The sequence below is a fragment of the Cydia splendana genome, chromosome 14 (genome assembly GCF_910591565.1).
Source record: "Cydia splendana chromosome 14, ilCydSple1.2, whole genome shotgun sequence".
NCBI classification, from domain to species: Eukaryota; Metazoa; Arthropoda; class Insecta; order Lepidoptera; family Tortricidae; genus Cydia; species Cydia splendana.
Genome location: NC_085973.1, coordinates 1779106 through 1794371, shown reverse-complemented (window position 1 = coordinate 1794371; position 15266 = coordinate 1779106). Strand labels below are relative to the sequence as shown.

The 15266-nt window shown below is 36.7% G+C and overlaps 1 protein-coding gene across 1 annotated transcript; it reads right to left on the bottom strand.

The window, feature by feature from the left end:
- Positions 1-269: 269 nt before the first annotated feature.
- Positions 270-14868, bottom strand: LOC134797039 (xanthine dehydrogenase/oxidase-like). Its single transcript, XM_063769249.1, has 16 exons — positions 14782-14868; positions 13708-13877; positions 12360-12520; positions 11006-11421; positions 10560-10783; positions 9499-9601; positions 9122-9249; positions 8757-9047; positions 8356-8643; positions 7678-8177; positions 7239-7422; positions 6658-6853; positions 5718-6481; positions 1901-2093; positions 1551-1661; positions 270-415 (listed from the first exon to the last, which is right to left on the bottom strand). Exons 1-16 carry the CDS (start codon positions 14822-14824, stop codon positions 345-347), a joined length of 3843 nt encoding a protein of 1280 aa, XP_063625319.1. The 5' UTR covers positions 14825-14868; the 3' UTR covers positions 270-344.
- Positions 14869-15266: the final 398 nt, after the last annotated feature.

The following is a 15266-nucleotide window of genomic DNA, read 5'->3' as shown; positions in this document are numbered from 1 at the left end:
TAACCATAATTCAATACATATACTTTTTCGTCTTAGAGCATTTAATAACTGGAGTCGCCTTTAAGAGCTTACCCCTCTGCCGAAAACCTTGCACAATTGTGCAAACTTTTGTATGTACTGACATGGCTATTTGTACGTTACGTAGAAATCATGTAGAAATAGCAAATCGGCAGACTGTTTTGTACAGAAAATAACAGCCATGACGTCTCCGGTTACTAAATGCTCTAAGTTTTTCGTCAATAGTCGAAACAAAATAAAGACTCCTTGGGTCCCCAATAAATATTTATTCAGAAACTAAACTCCAACCAACTAATTTATTTAGTTTGTTTATAAATAGGTTTTGTTTATTTTAATTTGAAATGTTCCAGTTTGTGTCCCGCTGCCATGAATATATTTTCGACTGTACACGGATTACCTGAAAAATAAAACGATAAAAAGTTGTTTAGAGTTTAAAAAAAGTATTTAAAAAGTTTCGTAAACTAGTGATTTGTTATGGAAATTTTCGCATAGTACAAACAGCAACATTCCTAACTGTACATCGGTGAACCTTATTACAAAAGACATAATGTCCACCGATGTATAGTTAATAGTGTGGAAAACGGTACAGTCACCTGCAATAATATGTTACACAACGAACGCCGCAAAAATATCTGACACGATCTTATTTGTAGAGCCATAAGAGCGTGTCACATATTTTTGCGGCCTTCGAAGAGTAACATATTATTGCAGGTGACTGTACAGTCAACATCAACAGCGGTAGAAACTACGCGTCATAAAAATTTACCATTTTCTAGTCTTTGTCATCTTTGTTAAACACCTGAGGGCCTTCGATCACGTTCGACGTGTTGCCTCTCGGCTCGATTCGGGAAATGAATTAGAGATTAACTAGATACGATATAGTTAAGATATGTGACGTTCCACGGCAAAAGGTACCTTATGGCGGCTGGCACCGCGATTAGGGAAATGAATTAGAGATTCACTAGATATGAAATAGTAAAGATATGTGACGTTCCACGGCAAAAGGTACTTTATGGCGGCTGGCGCTTACGTCGCATAGCGCCGCAATAATATTGGAGCGGCGTTAATAATAGCGTAAGCGCCAACCGCCATAAGGTACCTTTACCCGTTGGACGTCACATATCTTTACTATATCGAATCTAGTTAATATCTAATTCATTTCCCGAATCGCGCCGTCTCTCTCGCACTTGTAAATTCGTACATAAGTGTGACAGGCAGGCAACACGTCGAACGTGGTTCGCAGCAGGCCCTCTGGTAAGGTATACAAATTCAATTCTAATTATTTGGATACCGCAAATTTGTTCTTATGCATCTCTTTAGCACCTTAAATACGTTACGTACTTAAAATTTATTGGTAGAATTTCCCCAGAAAATGATACCATACCATAAATTAGAAGTGACATGAGCAAGATAAGCCGTTAAAAGTGACGATTTGTTTGCGATTTTTTTCAAATTGTATTGGAGGAGGACGTAGATGCTCCTTATTTTTTAGACTACATATTGTCCACTATTAAAACGTATTTTAAACATACCTATGTCCACCCATTGGTCCTGATAGCCTGCGTCCAGCCGAGCAGCGCGTACGCAGTCCCGTAGAGCGTGCGTCACAACCACCGCCAGGCATAACGCTGGTTCGCCCGTTGCTAAAATGAAATGAATGAATGAATGAATGAAGCGAAAATGCATTTTGATTAGCTAATATGGTTAAGCCTCTGACCACTATAAATTTGTAGCGACTGGATGTATCATTTCGAATGAAAACTTGAAATTCAAATTTTCTATGGGACGATTACCTACCCTTCGCGCCTAGATTACTTAAATTTGCCGCTTTATTTTACTGGCGGAAATGGCTTGACAGACGTATATGTAACATTAAAAATACCTTTAGACTGCAAAACGCCAAACTCGTTTCTAGAGTCCCTCTTAAAGTATATTCTCATGTCAGCGGGAATGTCCTTGATGCCCGGTGGCTTGTATGTCCACGTGCGATCCGTCAGAATCTCCCCGGTGTCCTTATCGTAGACTAGCTTCTCTGATGTCCAGTAACCCACGCCCATGACGAAGGCTCCTTCAATCTGACAAAATACGCACGGATAATACGCACAGTTCTTATCAGGATCTACCATCTCACGATAAGTTTTTTCGAGAACTTGGAAAACTTTACCATAATGCATCAAAATATTCAGGGCGTTTTAAATAAGCTAGATTTTATAGAGATCACCCTAGACAACCTAATGCGGAGTAATAGACGTATAGATGTAATATGCTTGAGCGAAACATTTATGCAAAAAGGGACTGAAGAAAATCTGAAACTTAAAAATTACAAGTTAGCCTCTTCTTTTTGCCGTCAAAAACAGAAAAGGGGTGGGTCATCTATATTAGTAGCTAAAGATATATGTGTTAAAGCGCTCCAAGTATGCAAAGATCTGAGTGTACCCAGCATCTTTGAATGCACCGGTATTGAGTTAGTTGATCACAAACTCATAGTTGTAAATATTTACCGTGTGCCCAAATACGTATACGTAAAGCAGTTCTTACTACAGCTGGAGGCACTTGTATATCATTTAAATAAAAAATACAGGAACCATAAAGTTATCTTAAGCGGAGATTGGAATCTCAATATTTTAAAAGAGGACAAAAATATCCGGGATTTTCAGAACCTTCTTAAAAACTACAATTTTGAAACTCACATAAATGTACCTACGCGAGGCGAATCTTGCCTGGATCAAATTGCTAGTAACATAAAAAAAGTTAATTCCTATATTCTTCCACTAGCACTTTCAGATCATGAGACAGCTCAATTTATTTCATTTAGTGTAAAAAACGTACATGCGAAAACATTACGTTACATTACGAAAAGAGATTACAGTCCGGATAATCTGCAAAAATTTGCAGACTGCATGGCATCACTCTCCTTCTCCGAAGTTCTCTATAAATATGACACCAACGAAGCCTTCGATGAATTTTACGATATGCTCTGTATGTTCAATGAATTATGTTTCCTTTACGTAAGAGTTAAAGTAAAAAATAAACGGTCAAACAACAGATGGCTGACGAAAGGCTTGCGACGTGCATGTGCCAATAAAAAGAGGCTATATCTAAGGTACATACAAGAAAAATCACACAAGTCTACAAATAAATCGGAGTATAATCAATATACTAAAATACTGAGAAGGTGCATCAATAAATCGCAGCAGTTGTATAATAAGAAATGTCTCATGACAGCAAAATGTAAATCGAAAGCAATTTGGCAAATTATTAACGAAACTTCATCTTCTCAAGTAAAAAGTATAGACTGCATAGAAAAAGACCAAATAAAATATTTTAATCAACTTGACATAGCAAATCACTTCAATAAATTTTTCATTAATAATAATAATAATCCCGTAAATAATATTGACATTAACTATCCCCGCTTAAATATGAATTCTCAAAAGACAATATATCTTAGTCCGCTTAGCTTTGATGATACACATAAAATTATTTTATCATTAAATGCAAGCAATGCGACTGGCATAGACAACGTTAGCACTAGAGTGATAAAGTTGTGTGCTAAGCACATTGTAAGACCATTAACACACATTATAAATGTGTCGTTCGTAGAAGGTTGTTTTCCCGAAAGATTAAAAATGTCTATTGTTAAACCTTTTTTTTAAAAAGGCGATAAAGAGTGTTTAAATAACTATAGACCTATCGCACTCATACCCATAATTTCGAAGGTTCTTGAAAAAGCTATGCATATTCGTTTAATGTCTTTTCTAAACTCGCATAACATTTTAAACAATAACCAATATGGATTCCGAAAGGGCAGCTCGACCACCTTGGCATGCTTCAACCTTATAAAACTTATAACTGAATCGTTAAACGAAAAGGTTCCAGTGGCAGCCATATTTTTAGACTTAAGTAAGGCATTTGATTTTGTAAACCACTCCATTTTACTGCATAAGCTACAGAGTTACGGTGTCAGAGGAAATGCACATAGCTGGTTAAGAAGCTATTTATCGGATAGACAGCAGTGCACTGAATTAACCCACATTGATCTCAAAAACATGGAGCAAATAGTGACACGCTCAGAGTTTATGTATAACCGAAATGGTGTACCACAAGGAAGCATACTTGGCCCATTACTCTTTTTATTGTATATAAACGATTTACCTGACCATGTTGGCCATAGTTGCATTATGTTTGCGGATGACACTACTTTAATAATTAAGGCTAATGACATTTTAAATTTTAATGATGACATAAATGATGCTCTTGCAAATGTAGTTAGTTGGTTAAATAATAATAAATTGAAAATTAATGTTAATAAGACCCATGTAATGCAATTTAAGACCCCAAAAAGCAGTAGTATATGTTTAAATATTCAACATGGCAACGAACATGTGGAAGAAGTATTTAGCACTAAGTTCCTTGGTGTCACTATTGACCAATTTTGTAATTGGAAAGTTCACGTTTCGGACATTTGTGCGAAACTTCAAAAATATGTATATGCTCTGCGAAGACTCAGTACTACGTGTTCAAAGCAAATCGCGTTGACAGCTTATCACGGCTATGTATCTTCCATGTTGAGTTACGGATTAATAATCTGGGGCAACTCCGTAGATATGCAAAAGGCTTTTATAATTCAAAAGAAGTGTCTAAGAGCAGTATGCAACACCCACTACTTGGAGCCATGCAGACCCTTATTTCAATCAACTAGAATCCTGCCTTTACCATGCATGTACATCAAAGAGATGGCACTGTTTGTTCATAAGCATCCTAATATCTTCCCTACCCATGCCCAGGTCTTCCCAAGGTCAACACGACATAGAACACGGCTGCACTTACCTCTTGCTAAGACCCAAATATATAGGCATAATGCGTACTGTATGGGTATTCCAGTCTATAATAAGTTACCGAGCGATTTAAGAAATTGCACGCCTAACCAGTTTAAAAAAGTACTCTCTAAATGGCTATTAAATAAATGCTTTTACTCCATAAGTGAATTCTTGAATATGAATAATGACGAATACGAGTATGACGTTGACTAATTGTATGTAATTTTAAATGTCTCAGAATAATTTATCCAGCTTGATTGACTTAATGATTTGTAATTTATTTTATTGTGGTTTCTACTATTTCAATTATTTAATTTGATCGCATGACATTATGTACCTATTATAAGTTTTGCATGCTCAATTGTGAGTAGAGTACACTGTACTACTAATTTTAAGTCACCATCTACATATTCACTGTATTCTGGCAAATAAATAATTTGTATTTGTATTTGTATTTTGTAAATTTTATTTTATTAACCTTTTCGCCGCCATTGACTTGATATAAAGTCAGTACATTTCGTGCCCCACACGCCACGACTTCATGTCAAGTCGGGGTTTTGGTCAGGTTTGTTTACATGCAATTTTTCACATGGCATTTACACTTTATTAATTACTTCATTGACGTGGCGGCGAAAAGGTTAAATATGAAATACTGAATAATGGATTTCGTTTTAGCTCTCAGAGTTGACGCATGTTAAAATTTAATACATTATGCCCTACTAGATTTAGAGAGACTAAATATGTTGTTTTTTTTTTTGTAGGAATTACTTAAATTCTTAGTACCTGGTGTTAATGTGTCAATTTTAATTTCATGTTTAGCATTCTAAGAGTTTTCATCGTAACGTTTTTAATGTTGAAACAAGATTAGGTATGTATTACCTGTGCCACATCAATTTCTGGGCTTAAACTTCTCCCCGTATCTTCCAGAATATCTACTCTCCTCAAATCATGATTTCCCGTCAGTAAATCAACTTCTACTTCTAAGGCACAGGTTGCATAAACATTATAAGGTTTTACACCATCGTTAACAGAAAACATGTAAGATGCTTGCAAATCAAGACCAGTTCCATATGCCTGTTTTATCAGATCCTCCCAAGAATATTTCTCCATTTTGTCCTTGATCGGTTTAAGTCTTTCCATTAAAATATCACAAGCTTTCTTCGTAGCAAAAGCGACGCATTCACTACCAATACTACCACCTGTTACAACGCTATTTGGAGATGTAAAACTTGTGCTAGGTTTTACACTGATTTTTTCAAGGGGAACGCCAAGCGCGTACGCACAAACTTGAGCTGCCTTTGTATTCAGGCCTTGTCCCATTTCTATACCTCCGTGTATTATAACAACTGACCCATCTCCATGATAAATAGAAACAATTGAATTGAAATTTCCAAGGTAAAATATCCCAACAGACAACGGCAGCATGTTCAATGCCCGTTTCCTCCATCTATTTTCTTTATTAAACTTCTTGATATCTTCTTGTCGTTGCATGTAATTTGAGTCTTTCCCTAGTTGATCTAACATTTCAGGGATTGGATTTTCTTTTGCCATATTAAGTAGTCTTACTTGTAGAGGATCTTTGTTCAAATTGTAAGCTATTCTTTCCATTACATGCTCTATTATCGCCACACCTTCGGTTGTACCTGTAATTTTTTTTTGTTAATTTATTTAGGTAACAAACAGTCACATTCGTCAGAAACAATTTATCAACTTAAGTCTTTTTTTAATAGTAAAAACGAGTAGGTGTCGCTATTCATTTGCTTGTTGATAATTGTCTCTAGAAGAATTGAAAAAGCTTTTTTAAATATCTATATGTTACCAGGGGCTCTGCACCATGTATTAGATGGGGTGTCTGTTGCAACACTATTTGCTTCAATCCACCAACGTTTAATATCATAGCAATTCCGCATATGTTCAGCTGTTATCGGTGCGATAACTTCGTTGAAAACGTGTCCGCAGTCTTGGTAGAAAGTTAGTTTAAGATACTGTATAGTGCCTTCTTTGTCGACACCTGCCTAAAAAGAAAATATTACTGACTTTCAGTCATATAATAGTAAATTGTAAAAGAACACGTGGGAAGACTTATTGTTATTTAATTGTTTTACTTTTAGTTACATCTTTTTTGTGGATTTCTTTTTGTAATTTTAAATAAAATGTCATTTTGATATGTGTGTGTACTAAAAAAATCGTCTTAACTTACTAATACAGTAATGCACTAGGTATTTAAAGAGTCCACGAAAAAAAAGATAACAGTACATTATGAGTTTAATTAAATAAAATGAGAGGAGTTAAAATTTTCCCTGTAATGCTGCCTGAATAGAAACGAAACGAGATGGCACAAGTATTTTGTATAACAATCATATTAGTACTTAGTTAAAACAATAAAACTTGAACACTTACCTCAAAGTTACACGACGTAGGTAAGCGTTTGCCTATCGATTTCATATTGGTCTGAAGTGGCAAGATGAACCGGCATGTCGTGCCTTGAAGATGAGTCACCAAGGCAGCGGCACACGCGATTTGTGACGCACGGGTTATCTTCGCACCGTACGCACCGCCTAGCCGTCGGACGATTACGTTAATACTGAAAGGGAAGTGCTGATGATGACGAATAATCCAGAGAAAAACACAAGGAAGCGACGACGAACTATATTATGATTTGTAACAATAACAGCGAAATTGTATTTGATACTTTTATAATTAATACATTTGATTGAATCAAAACGAAAATCGCATTCTAAATCCTCCTTTCTACTATGAAATATGCACGGATGTTTTTTAGATAATAAACAACCCTAGTAAAGTAAATCATTTTCGAAAAAAATATTGTAAAATTTACCTATTCACAGGTACCTTCAAAGATTGCGCTATAGCTACATTTGTCAGATCAAGCCACTGAGTCGCCGCGTAAACCTCCATGCCATCTTCCGTAGGTTTTGCGACAGTAGTGTGAGTTTCCATATGGTAGTGGTACTGGCTATCCATTCTATATTCTCCTTGAATTATACTTCTTATATTCTTACCAGTTTCTGAAGGTTCTATAGTCCTATTAACAACAACTCTTGTACTTTTTTCTGGTGACTTTAAAACATCGTCTATTGTTAACAAAGGTTTTTCGTTATTAACAAACGAATAGTTTATTTTTACTGCTTTGGCTGCTTTATGGGCAGTTTTTTCTCTGTCAGCTACAATTATACCTGCTGGCTGCCCATAAAATTGAACTTTACTTGAGCAAAGGATTTCTTCTGCTGCTGTTATAAATGGCATGTTGGATGGAGTGAAAGTGTTATCTCCTGGTATATCTTTTGCTGAATAAAATGCCACGACGCCGGGGATCTTCTGAAGATTAAAATAAGTATAATAAATAAAAAAGAACTCAAGTATAAACAACCCAGTGAAATTCACAACGGCGTTGTTAGTATGCAGCTTGAAAACTTGGCACAGCTCTGGATGACAAGATTGCTGTCAAAAATGGTGTAGCTGTAAAATTATTTCAATAATTACATAAATAACTTACAAGTGCCTCAGTAGCATCAAAACTTTCAATAACACTTCCCGCTACAACATCTGCTGTAACGAAAGCCGCAAAAACCTCGTTCTGCTGCCTCGGTAGATCGTTAGCAAAGACCGCCTCCCCACTACATTGAACTAGCGCTTCTAACTTCGGCACTGGTTGGTTCAGTGGCCAAACGCTCTTGTCCGTGTCAAATATTTGGTTTCCTTCCGATATCATCCTCTTCATGGCTTGTCCTCCTGATAGATATCTTGGATCAACTTTGTCTTCCGGACACATACTTAAAATGGCCTGGAAGTTATTTGATATTAAGATTAATTTAAGTCGTCTTACTATTTCAAACGCGTTTTTAATTGGGTATTCCATTATTTATAATTTTATTAATAATTGAGGTTCAATGTTACCTTGTAGTATAATGCAACAGCCAACATTCTTCTAAAACCTGAAGATGGTTCTGGTAGCGCTTCCTCAGGTATTATCTCATCAAACAAAGTTTTTACCGCTAACTGTAGTGTATCATTATTATAAGGGTCTTTACCAACCAATGCTGTTTCAGTTTTGGCAGCATGTATAAATGTTGGTGAAATACTACCGTATACTATTGTGACTTTTTCAAACAATTGAGAATTTTTACGAAATCTAAATAAAAACCCAGCGTTGACTATTGCGTGAGCGTTTTGTGAACGGGGCATGATCTGAGGAAAAAAATACATTTTACTATATTAACGACCTAACTGGATAAAATTCATGAAATTATTGAAGAATATACCTTGTAGGTTTTCACATTGCAGCAGTGCGATAATGGAGGTAAAATAACGTTCATTAAAATTTTGCCTTTCATGTCAACATTGAGAAAATCTGGCAGACTCATTACTGTTTTTTTGTTCATAGATTCAGCTGGAAATAAAACAATAAGCCTAGAATATATAATAACTAACATTTTTTTATAAAGCGGATGAAAGTGAAAGCATATGCAAATAAGTAGCTTACTAATAAGGGGATTTTGAGGATATTCACAAAGCATTTTGTAAGTCTCAAGAAAACACGAGACAATGTTTTGCTCATTGCAGAAGCCACAATTAGAATATATTCTTAACAACATGTAACAGGAGATAATGTTCTTAATTAAAATAAATAACCACTTACCGACAGTAACCATGCCGCCAACCGTTTCGAACAGCAAAAACAGGTCTGATTGGAATTGGTTATTTGCATGCTTCAGGCATAAATTTCCACCAATAGTTCCAATCTAGAAAATAACTTGAAATTTAACATCATTACCCATGCTTCACCAATATGTGAACAAAATTTATCATTAAGTACATAGGTAATTACTTTCCTTGGTCAATCGAAAAATGATTTTAGGTTAGGTAAAAAGTACCTAGTAGATCAGGCATGGCAAAAAGTGCAATGGCGAACCTCGACAAGATATGGAGGAACAGAAGTATTCGTCGTTCAACCAAGGTGCGCTTGACCCGATCTCTGGTATTCTCGATCTTCGTTTACGGTGCCCAGACATGGAGCTTGAAAAGTCGCGACAGGGCAAAAGTCGACGCTTTTGAGATGTGGTGTTGGCGAAGGCTCCTACGCATACCCTGGACGGCTATGAGAACCAATAAGTCTATCCTAGAGGAGCTGAAGATCACCACACGGCTCTCTACAAAATGTCAAGAACGCGCACTCAGCTTCTTTGATCATATCATGCGGTCTAAAAAGCACGACCTAGAAAGGCAGATTATCTTGGGCCAAATAGAGGGCAAGCGAGCGCGAGGAAAAGCACCCACGAGATGGTCTGATGTTGTGAAGAGGGTGGTTGGCGGCAACATGCAGTGCGTGACCCATATGGCCTATGATCGCACACTGTGGGGACGTAGCATACATGGTTGCGATCCTCAGCAATGAGGGACCGAGGAAGAAGAAGAAGAAGAAGAAAAAATACCCAATGGATGAGTGGATGAGAGACCCTAGATCTGTGGCGTCTTTCAAATTTAGGATTTGTATATTATTTAGGAAAATTAGGACTAGGGACTTATTAAGAACCAGATAAAATGGAAAAATAAAGTACGATATTGCCAGTAGGTACATTTTACTTTAGTTATTCTGAAATGACAACTGAGATGCATGTTGATTACCGTGATATTTTGTCACTATAAATTTGAAAAGTCTAAGAGCTGAAATAAGGAAACAACTATTTAAAAAATACTTACGTTTCGTACTGGAATATGTGCCACAAGATCCATATGGTCATATAGCTGCTTCAGATATGAAAAGTCTTCATTTTCGCCACTCATTGTTAAAAATAGGTTCATCATCTCTGCCAACGGCATTCCAGCACCAATAATTAGATTCACATCTATCATGTGCCCTTTTAGTTCAACCACGTTGAAAATGTCTATTATGTTTTTTGGGTAATCGGATACGTGGTAAACACCTGAAAATACACCATATGTATGAAAATTGGAGTCAGTATGAGTCTTGTCGTAAACTTTTTTTCTTATTGAATAACTGAAGAAGTTCTTATATTAGTGATAGTTTTTTGTAAATGCATTGGATGGAAGTGTACATGTTACGAGTACATTTGCGATCAGTCATTGTAACTAAATACTTGCTATTTAATCCAGAGTTATTCAATTACAATTAATACCGAGCTTACCTTGTCCAGTATTACCAGCTATCAGTTTATAATCCCCACTCTCATTCATGCTTTTAAAAACATCATCCAATTTATATACCTTTGACCACTTATGGTTTGTCGAATCTATTGTTAGCATCTTACTATCAATTTTGCCCACTTCGCACCACTCTTCTTTCTTTTGTACCTTATTATTAATTTCACTAATATGTTTCTTCTTATGTGGACATTGTTTAGTACAAGTGACCCCACACGATTTTAGTATAGCCAGGTCTTCCAAATCGCATGCCTTGTTGAGTAATCTTTCGTCGGCGTCTTTAGCAAATGATTTGAAAGCGTCTGCAATTGGTCTATAGCCTGTACATCTACAGATATTGGCAGCAAACGAGTTTTCTATGTCCTTCATAGTTAGTTCGTTATTTTTTGATTCCACTAAGCTGAAATAAATTAGGTAAGCATAAGAGATATCTAGTGCGATGAGTATTTACGTCTGAACTATTGTAGTTAGGAATAATAATAAAAAAATCGATGCAGTATTTTTCATCGTCCTCTTTTGGTTGTACGAGTAAATATAGAAGTTTTCTAAGAAATCTAGAACTCGTCATCTATTTACATAACTGGTTCCGGTCTGGCCCCGTAGACAACATGCCAACAGCTAACGCTCCGTAGCGAACGAAATGCAACTGTCACTGTCACACTAATACGGAAGAGTGATAGAGAGACACAAAGCGATTCGATGGCGAAGCGATAGCGATTGTCACCTTGGCTAGGCCGCCTGATTATTTCGAGTTACAATTTGTATAAAACCAAGAAAGATGGAGATTCATCGAAATTAGTTTAATAGCGCTCCAGGTGGTATCGATTCTTATTTAATAACCTGGTGTGTTTGTCATTCGGTTTACTGAAGAAAACACATTCTTATTTTTCATCGTCCTCTTTTGGTTGTACGAGTAAATATAGAAGTTTTCTAAGAAATCTAGAAGTCGTCATCTATTTACATATCTGGTTCCGGTCTGGCCCCGTAGACAACATGCCAATAGCTAATGCTCCGTAGCGAACGAAATGCAATTGTCACTGTCACACTAATACTGAAGAGTGATAGAGAGACACAAAGCGATTCGATGGCGAAGCGATAGCGATTGTCACCTTGGCTAGGCCGCCTGATTATTTCGAGTTACAATTTGTATAAAACCAAGGAAGATGGAGATTCATCGAAATTAGTTTAATAGCGCTCCAGGTGGTATCGATTCTTATTTAATAACCTGGTGTGTTTGTCAGTCGGTTTACTGAAGAAAACACATTCTTTAGAAATTGTGGCCATAGAAAAAACCAAATAGAATTTTGTATGTTTTAAATTTATTTTGAAAAAGTTTACCTGTACATACTCATGACCCAACCAGGAGAGCAGTAGCCACACTGAGTACCATTAAACTTGGCCAATCTGCTCTGAATGTCGTGGTAACCCACGGTCCTGTTACCGATGCCCTCCACAGTGGTCACTTCCCAGCCATGACATGACAAGACCGACACGAGACACTGGAATATCAAAAGAACATGATTTGTTCCTCGTAAAGGCTCTCTTACGTAAAGAGTGGCAAAGTTGATACAAATTTTAAGTTGATTCCTCACTTTTTGACTTTTAATGATGATTAAGATTGATAAGTATTTTATTTAATAACATTCGTTTGGATGTAAATTCTAATTAGACTACTCGGGAAACTGAAAATGGTGAAAAATAGAGATAGGTACTACTCCTAAAAATACGTGTGATACCTCAGATTCGTCATGATGCCTAGAAAAATATATTAGAAGCGTATATCTAAAAATAGATTAATATCAAAACACAGTTATATACGGCATGCTAATCATATAACCATTTGAAGACGCCATTATTTAATTCATATGTAAATGAAATGAACATAGAAAAAAATATTTTAATCATCCAATGGAATTTTATTCGCTGAGCGTTTTTTTAGCTCTAAACCGGCTTTGAATCCGGCTCGATATGATAATTATGTATACAAATGATTCAAAGTTTATTGTAAAGTAAGTAATTAAAAAAAATACTCCATACCAATGGCTGCTGGAATCGCATTACCCTTTTCAAAAAATACGTCACGACATTCACTTCCTCTATTAGTAACTTTTTGAGTAGATTGACACGTTTTGGGAGCGCTACTATAGCCAGAGAATAAGTAGGTAATATTGCTACCGTACAGAAAAGGCACTTCCTACAAAACCGAAGTTTGAAAGCGATTCAGGGACGAATCATGCTGTCCCTTTCTAATGTATCGCTCTATCCCTTTTGGCTATTTAGGGTTGTCAAAATTCAAGTCATTATCTTATCTGTGGTTGTGCACGTAAAGGGACGTCAAGTTGTGCCAACCCCAATAAATAATTGCTCGTAGCCAACTCGTAGCAAAGCTGAGCCGAACTAAACGGAGCCGAGAATGCCCGAAAGGAGGAGTGGAGTGTCGCCCCACTGCTCTAGCTCAGAATTTAATATTGGACTAGGCAATGCAAATCGGTTATTTTCGGTTATTTTTTGTATGGAAATTATCGGTTATTAACCGAAACCGCGGTTATTTCCATACAAAAAATAACCGATTTGCATTCCCTATATTTGACCCAAACTCCGTCAGGTATAGAAGATATCAGCCGCAACATTGTAGGGAACGATTTGGATGTAAGAAGCGCGTCTTCCTACGTAGAGGTAATCTTACCGAGTTGACAGCAAACGTCTTCATCTCTTGCGTAGGCGGTGCAGCGGCGCGTACAGCGACCACACACGCGCCGCAGCCGCCTTCTTGACACATAGCTTTCGTACCGCGAAGATCCGCCACATTTCGGATGTACTCGTTCAGAGACACGTCTGGACCAAACTTGCCGTCCACTGGAAATAAAAAAAATTTCGTGAGTTGCTAGGTAAGCACGAAGACAGAAAATTGAGCAGTCAATTTTGGATACTTTATTATTTTCCGTTCACATCATTTTCAAAAGTAGTAACGTGTTATATTTTTCGAGGTATAGAAGCAATCATATTTTGAATAATTACGTAAAAATACGTTTAAAATCTAAAAAAAACTATAAACACGCTGTTGTTCGCTGAAAATATTCCTCCAATCAACTATTTGAAGTGCCCAAACTACAAAATTTCATTTTTAATGATTTAAGTAAGTACCTACATATGTAATGTGAAGTGGTTTACAATAGTAGGTAAATTACGATTACGATACAAGTGTGAAAAGTAGGAATTAGGAGAGGAAATAGGAGAAATCGCAACGATAAACCGAAACACGACCGAAGAGAGTGTTTTAAATCGACACGAGTTGCGAATTACCTTTTCGCACGTGTATTGTACAACGTTTTACAGTACATATGGCCCTTTAAATTTTTGACATAGGCACAGGCACATATTGTCCTTAATCCCATCCTAAGGCGTTAAAGTAGCACCATATGTACTGTAAAATACTATTTATTACTATAGTTGGGCGCTGAGGGCGAGATCGTTACACGCTCGCTTTCAACTGTCCCGCAAATCGCCAGTGTGATAAGGCGCTTAAAGGATGACTCACGTTAGACCGGGCCGTGTCCGGGCCGGAGCCTCCGGAGCTTACTTTTCTATGACATGACAGGCGATCACGTGATACTTTCCATAGAAAACGATGCGCCGGAAGCTCCGGCCCGGACACGACCCGGTCTAACGTGAGTCATCCTTAATGCCGTCTGTAAGCCTAGCCTGAGAAGATAATAAGTACTTATTCATCAAATGTCACATTAATCGTCGGGGCACTGACCTTGATGTTGTTTCCCATTAATCTTGAACACGATTTGTGACATTTTCTTCAGTCACTCGACGCTGAAGAGCAAAGACACTTCTCTGTTAATCAAAATACCTACTTAATATAAAATGTTATTTTCTAGGTACTTTTATTTATTTTAATCTGCATTATTACATCCACGAAGACTTATAATATTAGTGTAGACTTATATTCGATTTATATTACACTCGCAGATTACTTGACAAGAAGTTTGCAAAAGTAAGGATGAGTGTTAAGGGGCCGGTATATGACGTTTTCGATTTAGACCTCACTTTGTAACCATAATTTGTTCAATAAATGTTTGATAATTGCATTAAATTACACGTAAATTTATTCACGAAGAAACCGTGTACCGACTCTTTATGCCATTATATTTTTAATTTGCTGTTATTCTGTACAAATCGACACTAAAAGTATCAAAAAAACAAAATATGGAGTTCCGTTTGAGACAGAAGCAAAAC